At 35.4% G+C, this 17,551-nt stretch overlaps 1 protein-coding gene across 1 annotated transcript in view; it reads left to right on the forward strand.

The window, feature by feature from the left end:
• The window catches only part of vars2 (valyl-tRNA synthetase 2, mitochondrial), a 37,636-nt gene that overhangs the window by 16,920 nt on the left and 3,165 nt on the right, over positions 1–17,551 (forward strand). The window contains 21 exon segments of the mRNA XM_073822429.1: positions 60–157; positions 896–977; positions 1,919–2,038; positions 2,150–2,258; positions 2,335–2,423; positions 2,901–2,991; positions 3,758–3,885; positions 7,233–7,336; positions 7,551–7,632; positions 8,204–8,280; positions 9,563–9,650; positions 9,799–9,892; positions 10,338–10,408; positions 10,556–10,681; positions 10,906–11,010; positions 13,108–13,176; positions 13,263–13,341; positions 13,427–13,554; positions 16,954–17,106; positions 17,203–17,386; positions 17,389–17,438. Of these exon segments, the coding sequence (XP_073678530.1) occupies positions 60–157; positions 896–977; positions 1,919–2,038; positions 2,150–2,258; positions 2,335–2,423; positions 2,901–2,991; positions 3,758–3,885; positions 7,233–7,336; positions 7,551–7,632; positions 8,204–8,280; positions 9,563–9,650; positions 9,799–9,892; positions 10,338–10,408; positions 10,556–10,681; positions 10,906–11,010; positions 13,108–13,176; positions 13,263–13,341; positions 13,427–13,554; positions 16,954–17,106; positions 17,203–17,386; positions 17,389–17,438 (2,127 nt within the window).

Consider the following 17,551-nt stretch of genomic DNA (forward strand, 5'->3'; position numbering starts at 1 on the left):
AAATATGATGCTTAGGTGCCAGTTTCTATAAATATGTGTAATGTGTCTGTGTGTGTTAGTCGGTGGTTGAGAGGAAGCTGATGAAGGAGCAGGGGAAGTCCAGACAGGACTACAGTAGAGAGGAGTTCCTCAAACAGGTCTGGAGATGGAAAAACGAGTAAGCCTCTGTCTATCTGTCTTTGCTGTCCTACTTTTGTTCGTTGTTTGGTTTATGGCCTATATATGCTACTATTGCATCCATTGTATCATTATACGCTATATTGCCAAAAAAGTATCCTTCTAATGAACAGGTTTGACTACTTTAGTAATTTCTATGAGAACAAATCTTATTGTTTATGCATATAATGATATTGTAGGGAATTGTGTGCTTCTAATTTTATGGCAGCAGCTTTGACAGGATTCTAACATGACAATGCCTCTGTGTATAATGCAAGGTTAGAAAAGAAATGAATGATTCAGTCAGTGTGGAAGAACTTGTCTGGTCTGCAGAAAGAAATGTCCTAATCACAGCTGAACACCTCTGACTTTAAATGCAGACCTTCAGCCAAATACTCATTACCACCAATCACCGATGACTGAAATTTCACCAATGAAATTCTTCTTAAACCTTGCCTTGCACAGAGGCATTGTCACGTTAGAAAAGAAAAGGCTCCTGTCCAAACTGTTGCTATAAAATCAGAAGCACACAATTTCCTAAAAATATCATTAAATGCTTAAACATTAAAATTTGTACTCATGGACAATTCTGAAGTAGTCTTACCTGTTTGTTAGAAGGGGTGTCCCAATACTTTTGGCAATATAGTATATGTTCATATATAGCTGTAAGGACTGCTTTTTTAATTCAACTCAAATGTTTGGTTTTCTGTTGATTTAAATTTATTTTATTTTTTTTCAGAAAGGGGGATGAAATTTATCATCAGCTAAGAAAATTAGGTGCATCTCTTGACTGGAGCAGAGCCTGTTTTACAATGGATCCGGTAATATTTTTATTTTCCAGGTTACGCATGGGTTTTGTTTGGAATAAATAGCATTCTTCTTTGGAATAAAAACGCATTCTTCTGTGAATATTAATATCGTGTGTATAATATGCACAGTATACATTTTGTCTGTATAAAAAGGATATCTAGTTCAAGTATCCCACACTGGAAAATACCTCAACCTCAAATCTTTTTGTAAAAAAAAAAAAAAAAAAGTAAGTAAAATTTTTTTTAAAGCGTACTTGCTATACAAATAACACACTTTACATTCAATTCACACTTATGTTTTTTTGTTTAATGTTTTTGAACATTAATTACATGTTAATTGCATAAAAAAGGATGCATGAAAATGTATTCAAGTTTATTCAAAATGAATATTAAAAGCAGTTAGCTGAAATTTAGAGTGCTTTGTTGACCCACTTAATTTGTAATTTCATAATTACTTCTTTTGTACTTCTAATATGATTAAAGTGTAATGGTAATCTAATTTGTATTGATACTTGTATGTCATATATTTTTAGATATATTTATAATTACCCCATTGTAATGATCAAGTTGCTATTTAGTGCAAATATATTAAATGTAAATGTAATATTGAATAGTACACTATTTCACTAATTCACTATTTAATATATATATAATTCACTATACTATAACAATAAGCGTACCTTTTAAATCATGACAAAAGGATTTATTATCAGTAATATTATATTTCCTGCAACTGCATTTAAAAAAAAAAATGCATACTTTTATGATTTGATGTACACCACAATATATTGTATATTCAATAAAATTGTGTGTGAGTGCTTTTTTCACAATGGTTTCCATTATGACAAATAACCTGGAACTTTTATTAATGAATTTCTTCTTCACTCAAAAATTGTTGTCTATATTTTTCTTCATTTCCCTTTGTTTTTTTTTTTTTTTTCCTCCATCTGTAGGGTTTCAGTAGTGCTGTCACAGAGGCCTTTGTCAGGCTGTGTGACTCTGGGCTCATCTATCGCTCTGAAGGTCTGGTCAACTGGAGCTGTGCGTTAGAGTCTGCCATCTCAGATATAGAGGTACATCACTGAGCCGCTCCATGTCTCAGCCCAACAACCTACAGATGGCACTGTATTTTCCACACAAGCCACACGATTCTTGCAGGCTAACTTATGATTGGACATGTTCAGGTGGACTCAAAGGAGCTGTCTGGCAGGACTCTTCTGCCTGTTCCCGGCTATCAGCAGAAAGTGGAGTTTGGGATCATGGTTACATTTGCATATCCGCTGGAGGGACAGGGTAAGAAGCCTTTTTAGTTTGCTCTCTAAAGATGTTATTTTTCCACTTTGGTTCTAAGGTGTGATTTGTTTTTTAGAAGGAGAGGTTACAGTTTCAACCACTCGTCCAGAGACAATGCTGGGAGATGTAGCCATTGCTGTTCATCCCGATGATGCTCGATATAAAGTAAAGCTACCTTGGTTTTCAAATGGATTGCTTGTTGTCTACTCTTTTCCTACTGTAAATATATCAATACGTTTTTTTATTAGTAATATGCATTGCTAAGAACTTCATTTAAACAACTTTAAAGGTGATTTTCTTAATATTTTGATTTTTGTTTGCTCCCTCAGATTCCAGATATTTAAATAGCTGTATCTCGGACAAATATTGTCCTATTCCAACAAACATACATCAATGGAAAAATTATTTATTCAGCTTTTAGATGACATGCAAATATCAATTTTAGAAAATTGACCCTTATGACTGGTTTGTGGTCCAGGGTCACAAATGACTTGACATGACTGTACTTCTTGCTAAATCTAGTATGCAGTAGGCAGTATGTCTGCTATGCTAAAGTGACCTAGAAGACTGAATATTTTTAGCTTAAAACCAGAGCTCTAGCTCTAGCGCTTTTCACCAACATATTCTTTCTTTTCTCACCAGGCTCTTCATGGCAAACACTGCAAGCATCCATTCACAGAGCACTTATTACCCATTGTCACTGACTCTATGGTGGATATGACATTTGGCACAGGTATATTTAATTATTTGTGTATAATGAATTTGATTTGTTGGAAATAACTGTATCTTTTATTATAGTTCACGCCGTTCAACCCTTATGTTATTCCAAACCCATAAGACCCTGTTCATATTTGCAACACAAATTAAGATATTTTTGATCAAATCCGAGAACTTTCTGGCTATGCAAAGACAGCAACTGACATGTTCAAGGCCCAGAAAAGTAGTAGAGACATTGATTAATAGTCCAAGTGACATCAGTGATTCAACCGTAATGTTATGAAGTTATGAGAATACTTTTTTTTGTGTGTGTGCAAAGAAGACAAATATAACAACTTCAACATTTAGTCTTCAACATGTTCATGAAAGTACCGTGACAGTATTAGTGTACTTTTACACTGCAGGCTTTTTTTTAATGTGAGGCTGATCTGTGGCACTGGTCTTTGACTTGACTGTTCATATTATGAAAAATCTGTTAAGAATTCATCACATTTATGATGTTCAGTGAATTTTCATTGGTGAAATCCAGCATTTTTTATTGGAAATCATGATCAAGAATTTTGTGTGAGGGCAAAATATTCCCCCATGCAGATTGCACACTAAATTCAAGAGATTTCGCACTAATTTAATGTTGGTCATGCTTTAAAGCTTGACCAAGTACTGAATTAAGGTTTAAAGGGACTTCTGTGTGATCTGTGCTCCATAAGTGAAATTTTTTTGCTTGTGAAATTTGTAACTGCACCTTTAGTCTCAGCTTCGGACATTTAACTTTGCTTTCATAGGTGCTGTTAAAGTGACACCAGCTCATGACCACACTGACTTCCTGCTTTCTCAGAGACATTCACTCCCACGCCTCACTGTGATTGGAGGAGATGGGAACATGACCTCAGACTGCGGCCAGTGGCTAGAGGTACAGAGATAATTTACAATTGATGTTTTTAATGGCGTGACCTCAGTGGGTTGATTACAGTTATTACATAACTATTATGTTACTACTATTACAATGACTGTGTAAAACAACACACTTTTTTCTTTGTCAAAAACAGCTCTGTTCACAGCGACCCATTTCGGTGCTTTAAGGGTCTCTTTAAAGTGCCCCTATTATGGATTATGAAAGGTTCATATTTTAGTTTTGGGGGTCCCCAACAGCAAGTTGACATTCATGCAAGGTCAAAAAACACTTTTATTGTTTTATAAAATGCATTTATTTTTACCTTATTTGCTAAACAACTCCCAAATGGTTCGCTCAACGATTCATTTTTCAATCTGCAGTGATTGGTCCGATGACCCAGTCTGTTGTGATTGGTCTACTGTGTGCAGCGCATGTCGGAAACAGAATTTCATTCACCATTACAATAAACACCCAAACAGCCATTGTATATGAGTTAGCCCAATGCAGAAACATATTGACAAATCACTGCAGTTTGTACACCAATGTATTGCTCTATTCTTTATCATAGCGCCAAGTAATAACAAAGACAAACAGTCACTATTCATCAACTATTGCAAGCAAAGAGATATTGCTCTTAGCTAATTAGCCAGAGACCTACAAGCTATGCAGAGCGAACACAACACACACATACACACACACACACACACACACACACACACACACACACACACACACACACACACACACACACACACACACACACACACACAACTAAATACGTATTTTGCATGTAACAGAGTATGAGAGCAGCAAATTTTAAAGGAGTACTCCACTTTTAGAATAAAATTTGCCTGATCATTTACTCAGCCCCATGTCATTCAAGATATTCATGTCTTTTTTTCTTCAGTCGTATAGAAATTACGTTTTTTGGGGAAAACATACAGGATTTTTCTCTATATAGTGGACTTCAATGGTGCTCAATGAATTAAAGGTTACAAATGCAGTTTCAAACGGTTCTAAACAATTCCAGCTGAGGAATAAAGGTCTTATCTGGTGAAACAGCTGGTGATTTTCTTTAAAAAAATTATTTTCATACACTTTTTAACCACAAATGCTCATCTTGTCTAGCAATGCGATGCGCTTGCGTACTCTGTACAAGAAGTTAGGGTCGAAAAATTCCCATCTCATTTCCTCCTCCAACTTCAAAATCTGCACTTTTAGATTTAAAACTTTGCAGGATGTTTTCATTCACTTAGAGCTGCGTTACACATTACATGAAAAGTATTTTCAAAAATCCATAATAGGGGCACTTTAAATGCTAAGGAGCTCTGTTTACCCACCCCTCTCTTCCGTTTTTTTGTGTGTATTTGATGTTGCATTACTATCAAAAACAAAACTAATCCACTGCATCCTCAGTGGCAACTTTAATGTTCACTTTTGCATCCAAATACGAAACGCCTGCATTGCTTACAAGACATTGTTGTTGCTACAGCTGTTTGAGCATGGAGAAAATGGCAGACAAATACAACTGGCTCAGGGCGGAAATATGCTATTACGGGACATTCCGTCAGCGGTCTTGGGTTTTGTTTATTTTAAGGGCTTGCTGCAGTTTTTTTTATGACTCTTTAAATGGTCAAGCTTTTTAAAATCAGTTGGAAAAAATTCTGAAAAGTGATTCTAGCAATATCGTTCCTCTGTTATTTGTTATTTTTATGGTATGTGGTGTGTATTTTCATTTTCTCATAGAAAATAATTAAGAAAAATGAAACAAAAGCACGCACATCAGTCTCAAATGGGTGCTCGACTAAAAAGCAACAAGTACAAAACAAAATGTAAAGTCGGCAACACCAAAGCTCCAAAAATATCAAAAATATTTATTTATTTATTATAAATATTTTTGGAGCTTTGGTGTTGCCGACTTTACATTTTGTTTTGTCATTGAAAATAATTAAAACTTTAGATTTATAGCTACAGCTATAGCTGTCGTCCTTGGTGTGAACATTGATCTGTGTTATTCACACAAGGAAACCGATTCACTTTAAGTGTCAGGAGCCTCTGAGAAAAACATTTCTCAGATCTTCTAGCATGCTGGGAAGACTTTTTTATGAAGGTCAAAGAAACTGCAGGCATCTAGATGTATACATTACAGGGGTCAGTGAGGTGTAGGAACTGTATCTCAGGACTGGGAAACTTTACAGAGCATCAGAGTGCTCTGAGATGAACAAACTGAAAGACCGTCTCACTGGAAAGACTTTTATAAAGGTCAAAGCATCTGTACTGTAGGACTCTAAATATGCATTAGCAGTATGTATTACAGAAGGTCATGAAGCTGTAGCTGAATATCTCAACTGCATGAAAATATAGAGAGTATGAAAGGGCTCTGAGATCAGCATATCCACATTTAGCCCTCTAGCACACTGGGAAGTCTGGTCTAGAAAGTTAAATCTTAAATGTTACCCTGGACCACAAAACCACAAAAAAAACAGTCTTACGTTTGGAGCAATAGCCAAAAATACATTGTATGGGTCAAAATTATCGATTTTTCTTTTATGCAAAAAATCATTAGGATAATAAGTAAAGTTCCATGAAGTTGTTTTTCGTAAATTTCCTACTGTATATCAAAAATTACATTTTTGATTAATAATATGCATTGTTAAGAATTTCATTTGGACACCTTTAAAGGCCATTTTCTCAATATTTAGATTTTTTTGCACCCTCAGATTCTAGGTGTTGACCGATATGTGTTTTTCAGGGCAGATGCCGATACCAGTTAACACAGATCAATTAGACCGATAACCGATAATTTGAAACGATATATATGTCTGGTGTAAAAATAATGTCAAACTTAAGAATAACAAGAGCTCTGACAAAAACTTTCTAAATGTTTTTAAATATTTTTATCTGCAAATTGGTTTTGAAAATGACCAATGCCGATAACCATGGAAATGCTTAATATCAGGCCGATAATCGGTCGACCCCTATCAGATTCCAGGTTTTAAATAGTTGTACCTTGGACAAATATTGTCCTATCTTAACAAACCATACATCAATGGAAAGCTTTCAGATTAGGTATAAATCTCATTTAAAAAAAAATCGACCCTAATTTTTTTTGTCACAAATTATATGGTATCCAGAAGTAAATGTGCAACCCTACAAACTCAGCAGGTTACCGGAATTCAGCCCAAAAGCCTAAATGTGCTTATATTATATTATATTATATTATATTAGATCGCCAACAACAACTGAATGATCATGACAGCTCCAGTCTTATGGTATCTACAGTATATAAGGGAATCTATATAGAGGATCTATATTTAAATGAATGTTTCTATGGATATTTAGTATGTAACATTTCTGTCTCTCAGGGTGTTAAACGATTTGATGCAAGGGAACGAGTAATTACTGCACTGATGGAGAGGAAGCTGTTCAGAGGAAAGAAGGATCATCCCATGTCATTACCAATCTGCAGGTAAACCAATACAAACTGGTCCACAAGCGGTAAACCTTTCCTCATCCTCTCATTTCGAGAAGACTTAAGCTGCTGAATTTTACTATATTTCACTACATTTTTGTGTACTCAGGTTGACCATTCCTCTTAAACATTTTTGTCAGGTTCGTTCGGCTACAAAATACCAGCAGTCTTTGACCTTTTGTCCTCTCTTGATTTCATTCCTCCCACATAGCCGTTCTGGAGATGTCATTGAACCATTGCTGAAGAAACAGTGGTTTGTGCGCTGTCAGGAAATGGGCAGGAAAGCAGTTGAAGTGAGTGAGCGTTTTAAACATGTGGTTGAATCGTATATGAATTGCGCTGATGTGCTAAACCACACGGTATGTGAGACGGATGCAACTTTGATAATAAGAAGAAATGTTTCTTGAGCAGCAAATCAGCATATCAGAATGATTTCTGAAGGATCATGTGACACTGAAGGCTGGCGTAATAATGCTGAAAATTCAGCTTTGATCACAGGAATAAATTACATTTTAAAATGTATTCAAATAGTTATTTTAAATTGTCAAACTATTTTTATCAAATACGTGCAGTTTATTTGAGAGTTCTTTCAAAAACATTAATGAAAGAAGTGCATATCAAACATTTACAGTAAATGGTTAAATTGACATGCTGCTTTTGTTGTCATGCATGTGTGTTATTAACTGTATCTGTCAATAATCCCTCAAGCAAATGTGTGGCTCATCAAGCGCTTTACTGGAAAACATATTCCTGTTACTAGTCAATGATAGTGTACAAACTGTTAATTAAGCCTTGAAATGTCATTATTCTGTTTATTGTTTATATTAGCTTACACACTGATATGCATTTAAATGCTGTTTTTAGGCAGTGGAAGAAGGAGAACTGCAGATAATTCCTCACTTTTACACTAAAATGTGGAAGAGCTGGCTGTCCAACATCAGGTTAGTCTTGTTATTTACCCTACATAGAGAGATATACAGTATATGACCCTGGACCACAAACTCAGTCTTAAGTAGCACGGGATTATTCGTAGCAATAGCCAAAAATACATTGTATGGGTAAAAAAATTATCGATTTTACTTTTATGCCAAAAATCATCTCAAGTAAAGATCGTTTTCCATGATGATATTTAGTAAATTCCCTACCGTAAAAACGTCAACTTAATGTTTGATTAGTAATATACATTGCTAAAAAAATTAATTTGGACAACTTTAAAGGCGATTTTCTCAATATTTAGATTTTTTTGGCACCCTCAGATTCCAGATATTCAAATAGTTGTATCTTGCCCAAATATTGTCCTATCCCAACAAACCATACATCATTGGAAAGTTTCTTTATCTAGCTACTTTTTTAGTTACATGTTTGAATAAGTTTTAAAGGTGACACAAAATCTGACTTTTTCCATGTTTAAGTGCTATAATTGGATCCCCTGTGCATCCACCGACCCAGAAAAGGTGAAAAAGAACAACCCAGCAACTTTGTTTTTGTAAGCCTTTATCTACAAGCTTGTAAAAAACAAGCCGCTCAGATTTCGCTCCCTCTGTGACGTAGTACATTTTTTCACAAGCAACAATGGTGTACCAGTAGATGCAATGCAATGGCAAAAGTTCAAGCAAAGCATGCAAACTGTTCTATCGTTGGCTGCACAGACGAACACAGAACATTATTTAGAGTCCCAGCCTCAGAGGAGACAAAGACAGCAGTGGATTTATTGATTTATTTACTGTATGTTATGCTGCTGCCACACAGATCTAATATAAACATGTGATTTCTTTCCCAGCTGTTTACCTTCACAGACATAACTGACTGGTTTTGTAACTTGTGTGTTTGTAAAATAAACTTATGTGGATTTGAAAGTTTAAGCGCAATAAGACATGAAAGAACTTAGTTAAGTACTGTGTGACAGCCGCAATCAAAAAACAAAATAATCAAAACCAAACATGTTTTTTAGCAGAGTATCTGAGGTACAAACTGTAAAGGCACAACCCTAATCTGGAAAAGCGGGCGGAGAGCAGAAGCTCATTTGCATTTAAAGAGGCATGCACAAAAACAGTGTTTCTGCTTCCACTTAAAATAGACATTTTCAAAATGATATAATAAATGATCTTTGGGGTATTTTAAGCTGAAACTTCACAGACACATTCTGGGGACATCTGAGACTTATATTGTAAAAAAGAAGCATAATATGTCTCCTTTAAGGGCATATCTATCTCCATCTTGCAGCGATTGGTGTATTTCCAGACAGCTTTGGTGGGGTCATCAGATACCAGCCTATCGAGTGACACTTCAAAACTCAAAAGACACAGAAGAGGTGCGGCACTATCATAAAATCTGTATCTAAAGCCTAAAGATGACGTTTAATGTACCTGCTAAAGCATAATGTGTTTATGAATCGAGCCTGATTATACTAAGTGAGGTTTTAACTAAACTTTGATGGTTCTTGGCTGTGTCTGAAACAGGAGCAGTGGGTTTGGGGTAGAAATGCTGCAGAGGCTCGACAACGTGCCGCTGTGAAGTTTGGAGTGAATCCTGATGCCATAACACTCACACAGGGTGAGATTTCACATCAATCACACTTCTGTTTCAATGAGTAATACTCGTAATCTACATTAGCATTTAAATGTTTAAGATTTTTTTAAGAAACAGTTCCCCTAAAAATTAAAACTTCCCCACGGTTTACTCACCTTCAAGCCATCCTAGGTATATGATTTTCTTCTTTCAGACGAATGCAATTGGAGTTATATTAAAAAATGCCCTGGCTTATTCAAGCTTTATAATAGCAGTGAATGGGTGTTGAGATTTTGAAGTTTAATAAAGTGCATCCATCCATCCTAAAATGTACTCCACATGGCTCCGGTGGTTAATAAATGCCTTCTGAAGTGAATCAATGCATTTGTGTAAGAAAAATATCTGTATTTACAACTGTATTTATGCACATTTATTGAGAAAGTGGCATTGACGAAGGACAAAGGTGACTTTTTTAAACTTTTCCTTTCAGACCCAGACGTGCTTGATACTTGGTTCTCCTCTGGTCTCTTCCCGTTTGCGATGCTCGGTTGGCCTCAGCAGGTTCTTCATTTTAAAGTCTATTTTTCTTTCAACATGTCTTTTCAACAACATGAGCTCATGAAAGAAACCAGACAAACAACAATAAAGAAAGTCTGTGAATTGTCATGCTGAAGATGAACATGCTTTGATCTCACTTTCTATCCTCAGACAGAAGACTTGAAACAGTTCTACCCCAATTCCATTCTGGAAACAGGAAGTGACCTCATCTTCTTCTGGGTGGCCAGGATGGTGATGCTGGGCCGAGAATTGACCGGCCAGCTGCCCTTTAAACAGGTAGGGTTGGTGGCTTATTGCTGAGCTCATAACTCTAAATGCCATATCGTGAGGCTGGCAGGAATTGAACATTTATATTGCAGTATGCGTCATACACCAGAAGTATCAGAAATGTCACTGTGAAATGTTACTGTCTGTTTTGCCATGAAAATGTCTGTGTTTTCTGTGCAGCTCTGACTCTTTAATTGCTCTTTCTCTGTCTGCTTCATCACTGTGTCATACAGGTGCTCTTTCACTCTCTGGTGAGGGATAAATACGGGCGGAAGATGAGTAAATCTTTAGGAAATGTCATTGACCCTCTTGATGTCATCTCAGGGGTTTCTTTGGAGGTACAGACACATACTCACTTTCAGGCTTAAAGGAACACTCCACTTTTTTTGTAAAAATAGGCTCATTCTCCAACTCCCCCCCGAGTTAATAAGTGGAGTTTTACCGTTTTGAAATCCATTCAGCCGTTCTCCTGTTCTGGCGATATCACTTTTAGCATAGCTTAGCATAGATCATTGAATCCTATTAGACCAATAGCATCGCGTTCAAAAATGACCAAGGAGTTTCCATATTTGTCCTATTTAAAACTTTACTCTTCTGTAGTTATATCGTGTACTAAGGCCGGCAAAAAATATAAAGCTGCGATTTTCTAGGCCGATAAGATTAGGAACTACACTCCCATTCGGGCGTAATAGTCAAGGAAGTTTGCTGCTGTAATATCACGCAGCACCTGAAATTAGTTCCCAGCTAGGTTAGCATTTGCACGTGCTGCGTGATATATGTCTTCATACCAATAGACTAACATTATACATGGCATTAGAGATTTGATTTTTAATAATAATGTAATCTTACATTTTTGTAATATACATGCCAATCTCAGAATTAATATAGATTTTTTATATTTATATAAAGTTTTCCTTGTTTTATATAAAGTTTTCACTAAAAATTCTGCTTGTAGCATTTAAACAAATTATTATTATTTTCTTTAGAAACATTAATATAGAATTTTGATATCAGCCCTTTATTGTTTATAAGCCATGAAAATAATTATTGACTTGAAATATTGCCAGAATTTTCAATATTAGTAAATTGCTAACCAATACACATGGACTCAAACCTCCCATTTTAACAGAGAATCTGTAGGCAATTATTAATAAAAAATAGCTGTAAGTGTGTGTGTCGAGTGTTGATATCACTAACTGAAATTAAACAAAAATATTTTTTATGAGTTAAAATAAAGCTGAAATGAATATAAAATATAAGTATTCAATGAAAAACTTAAAATTAGAAATGTTGCCTTGCAACTAACTGGAATAAAATAAGTAATAAAATAATCAAATGAAGTACTAAAAATTTTATTAAAAAAATTAAACTAAATGCTAAATAGGAATATTTAAAAACTAATTTAAAAAATGACAAATTTGCAAAAAAATTTTTTAAATTAAAATAGAAACAGATAGTATAAAAATCAAGTCAAATTCTAAATATTAATAGATACTACACAAGTATATAAATAATACTAAAATAGCACTAGAATATATTTAAAAACAAAAAATATTTTTTTATGAATTAAAACAAAGCTGAAATGGAAATAAAATATAAGTATTCAATGAAAAAATTAAAATTAGAAATGTTGCCTTGCAACTAACTGAAATAAAATAAGTAATAAAATAATGAAATGAAGTACTAAAAATTAAATTAAATGCTAAATAGAATTTTTTAAAAACTAATAATACAAATGACAAATTACATTATAAAATTAATTAAAATAGAAACCGATAGTATTAAAATAAAATCTAATTCAAAATATTAATAGATTCTACACAAGCATATAAATAATACTAAAATAACACTGGAATATACTTAAAAACAAAAACTATTTTTTATGAATTAAAACAAAGCTGAAATGAAAATAAAATATAAGTATTCAATGGGAAAAATGAAGAAATATTAGAAATGGCAGAATGGCAACTAACAAATAGAAAACAAATAGATATATATTTTTAAAAATAATAAAAATGACAAAATAACAATACAGTTACTAAAACTTTAAAATCAAAATGGTAACTGATAAAAAAATTATAATAAACTTAAATTCAAAATAGTATTGAATACTTCATCAGTATTTAAACACTAAAAAATATTTGGGGGACCACCATTTTTTATACCATTAGCCTTTATACAATGTTTTACTCCATTCCCTTTTAATTCTTCCAAACACTAAATCCTCAGTATATTAATAAAACAAAGTATTCAGACTTAATTAATGAATATAACAAGACTTTGTACAGCAGACGATGAACATCTATCAGTCAGATGTCTTTATCCAGGCCTCAAGGCAGAACAGACTCCACTCAATCAGTGTGAAATATATGAAACGGCTAATCTTCTAATCAGCGCTTTGTCATCTTCTCATCATTCTGGTTTCATCTCTATAGAGACTTCAAGAGAAAGTCAAAGAAGGAAACTTGGATCCGAGGGAAAGCATTGTTGCCATGGAAGCACAGGTCAGTACGAGGTTCACTCTATTCCAGCGATCCAGTCGTTTCCAAATTCGTTCACGTCTTTTTTTTTTTTTTTGTCCTTTTTGTAGAAAAAAGATTTCCCTAAAGGGATTCCAGAGTGCGGGACAGACGCTTTGAGGTTTGCGCTCTGCTCTTATAAAGCCCAGGGTAAGTCACCCTCATTACTGTAATCAAACCTTGCCATCAGATGTACCCAGAGTGCTTCACTCCCTCTGCTGATGTTTTGTTCCAGGAGAGGACATCAGCCTGTCTGTGTCTCACGTGCTGAGCTGTAGACATTTCTGTAATAAGATGTGGCAGACCGTGCGCTTCACCCTCGCCGCATTGCATGATGCAAGTTTACCGTCATCGTTAGCAGAGGTACGGCAGCCAATATCTCTTCATTAAATCAATAAAACAACCCAGACCAATTCTGCTCGCTGGGTGGTACAGTGTGAGAGCTGATCTGCATGATGCCGACAGGATTTAATGATCTTCCCCATTTCGTTCTGCATCTGGGTTGAAATGAAGTACGCACTTTATCTTGTGCTGCATTTTGTCTTGCGTTGGCACGATGCTGGTTCACGCTCGCCCTTCTACTTTCGTTCGGTTTAATGAGACTAATTCATAAAAGAAGGAGAAGAGTGCCATTGCAAATGACTTGTCGGAGCAAATGGCAGAAAATCAATTTGAAGTAGGGATGCTCATATTGACCGTTTAACCAGTAACCGACAGTAAGAATTTTAACCGATTATTACTAGTTAAACGGTTTAAAAAAAATCTTTTTTTTTTTTTTTTACGTTTGCTGCATGGTGAAAGAATTAATGCTATTTGTAAGTTATCTGTTTACTCACGTGCGAGTGTCCACACGTGCAGTGTGGCTGTACAGACATATTTCGCTTTACCTTTACTTAGTAAACTGATGTAGTATATGCAACTCAATGGCAAGTGGCGTTATTGGGTTATTAGAGAGTGAATGCGTGAGTGAATGTATTCAAATTCTGAATGAATTATAGTCTAGAAAGTGCGCATTAGGCGCTCCCGTTACAGTCACTGGAAAGCTATCACTCATCTTAAAGGAACACTCCACTTTTTTTGGAAATAGGCTCATTCTCCAACTCCCCCCGAGTTAATAAGTTCAGTTTTACCGTTTTGAAATCCATTCAGCCGTTCTTCTGTTCTGGCGATATCACTTTTAGCATAGATCATTGAATCCTATGAGACCAATAGCATCACGTTCAAAAATAACCAACAAGTTTTGATATTTGTCCTATTTAAAACTTGACTCTTCTGTAGTTATATCGTGTACTAAGACCGGTGGTAATGCAAAGCTTCAATTTTCTAGGCTGATAAGATTAGGAACTACACTTCCATTCCGGCGTAATAGTCAAGGAAGTTTGCTGCCGTAATAAGGCTGAAGCAGGAGCAGTAATACCACGCAGCACATGTGCAAATGCTAAACTAGCTGGGAACTCATTTCTGATAATACTCCGCCTGCTTCGGTCATATTACGGCAGCAAACTTCCTTGACTATTACGCCGGAATGGAAGTGTAGTTCCTAATCTTATCAGCCTTAGTACACGATATAACTACAGAAGAGTCCAGTTTTAAATACAACAAATATGGAAACTCGTTGGTCATTTCTGAACGTGATGCTATTGGTCTCATAGGATTCAATGATCTATGCTAAGCTATGCTAAAAGTGATATCGCCAGAACAGGAGAACGGCTGAATGGATTTCAAAATGGTTAAAATCAACTTATTACAGTTTTTTTCAGTCGCTAACAAGCGCTTACCCATACTTAAGATACTTTTTGATACTGTGTTAACTCTTTTTGATACTGTGTTAACTCTTAACACAGACTCGCACCTACAAAACACAATAGGCCAAATGGATAATTTTCTTCTCAAAAATACATTTTGTTAAATATATACTAACTCTTCATTTCAAAATAGAACACATATTTCTCTGCACACACTAACTTTACCAAAACACTGGAAATCTGACTCAAAATGAAATTATTCTGTCAAAGAATAACACTTTTTTTCAGTTCACAAGGTACATGCAGTCAATCAAAGTACACCAGGTTTCAAAATACTAGCTATTGTTGATATTACAAAAACTGCATAGACTTTTATGTTTCAGTTTTACAGGTATTTGCATGCAAAACATGCTATCCACCATTTTGACACTAAATTTCTTGGTTGGGAACAGTATGTCCACATGTACAGTAATGTTCACATTCAAAAGCATTCCAGTAAAAAGTAAATAAGTACAGGTACAATAGAAACACGGTATGATAGAACAGAAAAAGTTTTACAGTTTTGCTTACAGTAAACAATCTCTGCGATCTTCAGGGTAAGGCCACATGTTTCCAAACAGGGTTGGGGCCATTCATGAATTGAATTGAGAATGAATGGTAAATTCCAATTCACTTCCTGGAATGGAATTGGATTTGGAATTGGAATGTCGGGAAACAGAATTGAAATCAAATAAATTCCACTAAATTCCACTTGAGTTGCTAAATAAAATAATTTGACTTGATTTGCTTAATAGTTTATAGTACATTAAATATTGTAAATCACATAAACAACAAACATATAAAGGAAATAGAAAGTACTGTATGTTTAGTATGTCAAGTATGATCATTTCACATGCCAAATTTCAGGAAATGATGATAATTCGATGCAATAAAAAGTGAATGAAATACATGAATGAACATGACTCATTTTTTTGTGAGTTGAGACATATATTATGTGGTAATCATATATTGAATGTATAGTACATCCAGAAACGTATCACCACTGTCATTCAATAATTAATTCATAATGTACAGTTCTCATTTTTATTTACTTGCATTTGATCAACTCTATTTCATACATTACTTGGTATTTGTAAAGCATCATAAATAAAGTTCAAATGTATGTCTCTAAATGCAATCACAAATAGATGCTGAGAAACAGCAATAAACGGAACTCAGTGGAATTTCCCTGAATTTAATTCCACTTCCTGTAATTCCAATTCAATCCAACTCTGTTTCCTGTAATTGTTGTTGATTTCCATTCCAATTCCATTTCCTTCTTTGAATTGGAATTGTTGAGTTCATTCCTGAATTGACCCCAACCCTGTTTCCAAAACATCACTCCTAAAATTCCTCCTTTTACTGTATAAGTGTAAATGTAATAGAAAAAAATAACCACTGCCTCTGAGTCTAAGCCAGACTGGAATCAGCTGTGGTTGGCCCAATTTACCCAACATAAATCAGCTGTGTGTCAATTATTCAATTGTTTGTTTATTATCAGCTGAGATATATTTTTGATATTGATATTGTTTTTGAACTGATTTTATTGCAGAAGCAGAGGTTTTTATACTGTATCTAAGGTTTGGAATATTGTATTTGCTATTGCGGGATGTTGTGTGCTAACATTCGTAAATACTACAAAAACAATCCATAATTTTGTTGGGAGGTATAGCTTGTCTGTTAAGAAAATGTAAGCATTGTGGAAATGTGTTCACTGACTGCATATTGGGTGAAAACGACATGAAATTTGTGAATGGTATGGCCACAAAAGACCGATGCTGTGCTAATTGTGTTTAGAGTTTTGAAAATGTGACAACTGATTGGACAAACGCTGGTTAGCGACTGAAAAAAACTGTAACTCGGGGGGAGTTAGAGAATGAGCCTATTTCCAAAAAAAGTGGAGTGTTCCTTTAAACATGGAAAAAGTCAGATTTTCATGATATGCCACCCTTAATGTATTTCTCACTTTGTCTCTCAGACCCATCCTCTCTCCAGTATGGACAAGTGGATCTGTTCACGTCTGTACAGAACAGTTCAGCAGTGTGAGAGGGGTTTTGAGAGCTATGAGCTCCACATGGTCACATCTGCCCTGCACTCTTTCTGGCTCCACAGTCTGTGTGACGTCTACCTGGTGAGTATGATCTGCACCTGCAGTGCTGTCGTGATACTGATGGATCTTCCGGGTCCATGACTGATGTGTTGTTCTTCTTCTGTTCCTCTTCTTCAGGAAAGTATCAAGCCAGTTTTGAAAGGTGAAGGCTCTGGAAGTGAGGAACAGAGAGTTCGAGAAAGGCAGGTGGCCACATCTGTGTTGTTTCACAGTGTGTCTATCTCTCTCGCTCTCCTCTCACCCTTAATGCCGTTCCTCACGGAGGAGCTGTGGCAGAGACTCCTGCCTTATGCTGACTCTGACAGACCTCCAGCAGCCTGTGTGTGCAGCCCTACCCGAAGACCTCACAGCTGGTCAGAAACAAAACCAGCACAAGCAGACGCCACCTAAAAATATGCAGATCTATTTTTGGCACAAAACAACTCTGTTCAATCCTCTCCTTTATACTTTAGGAGCACTGGTGTTT

The sequence above is a fragment of the Garra rufa genome, chromosome 17, assembly GCF_049309525.1.
Source record: "Garra rufa chromosome 17, GarRuf1.0, whole genome shotgun sequence".
Classification (NCBI taxonomy): Eukaryota; Metazoa; Chordata; class Actinopteri; order Cypriniformes; family Cyprinidae; genus Garra; species Garra rufa.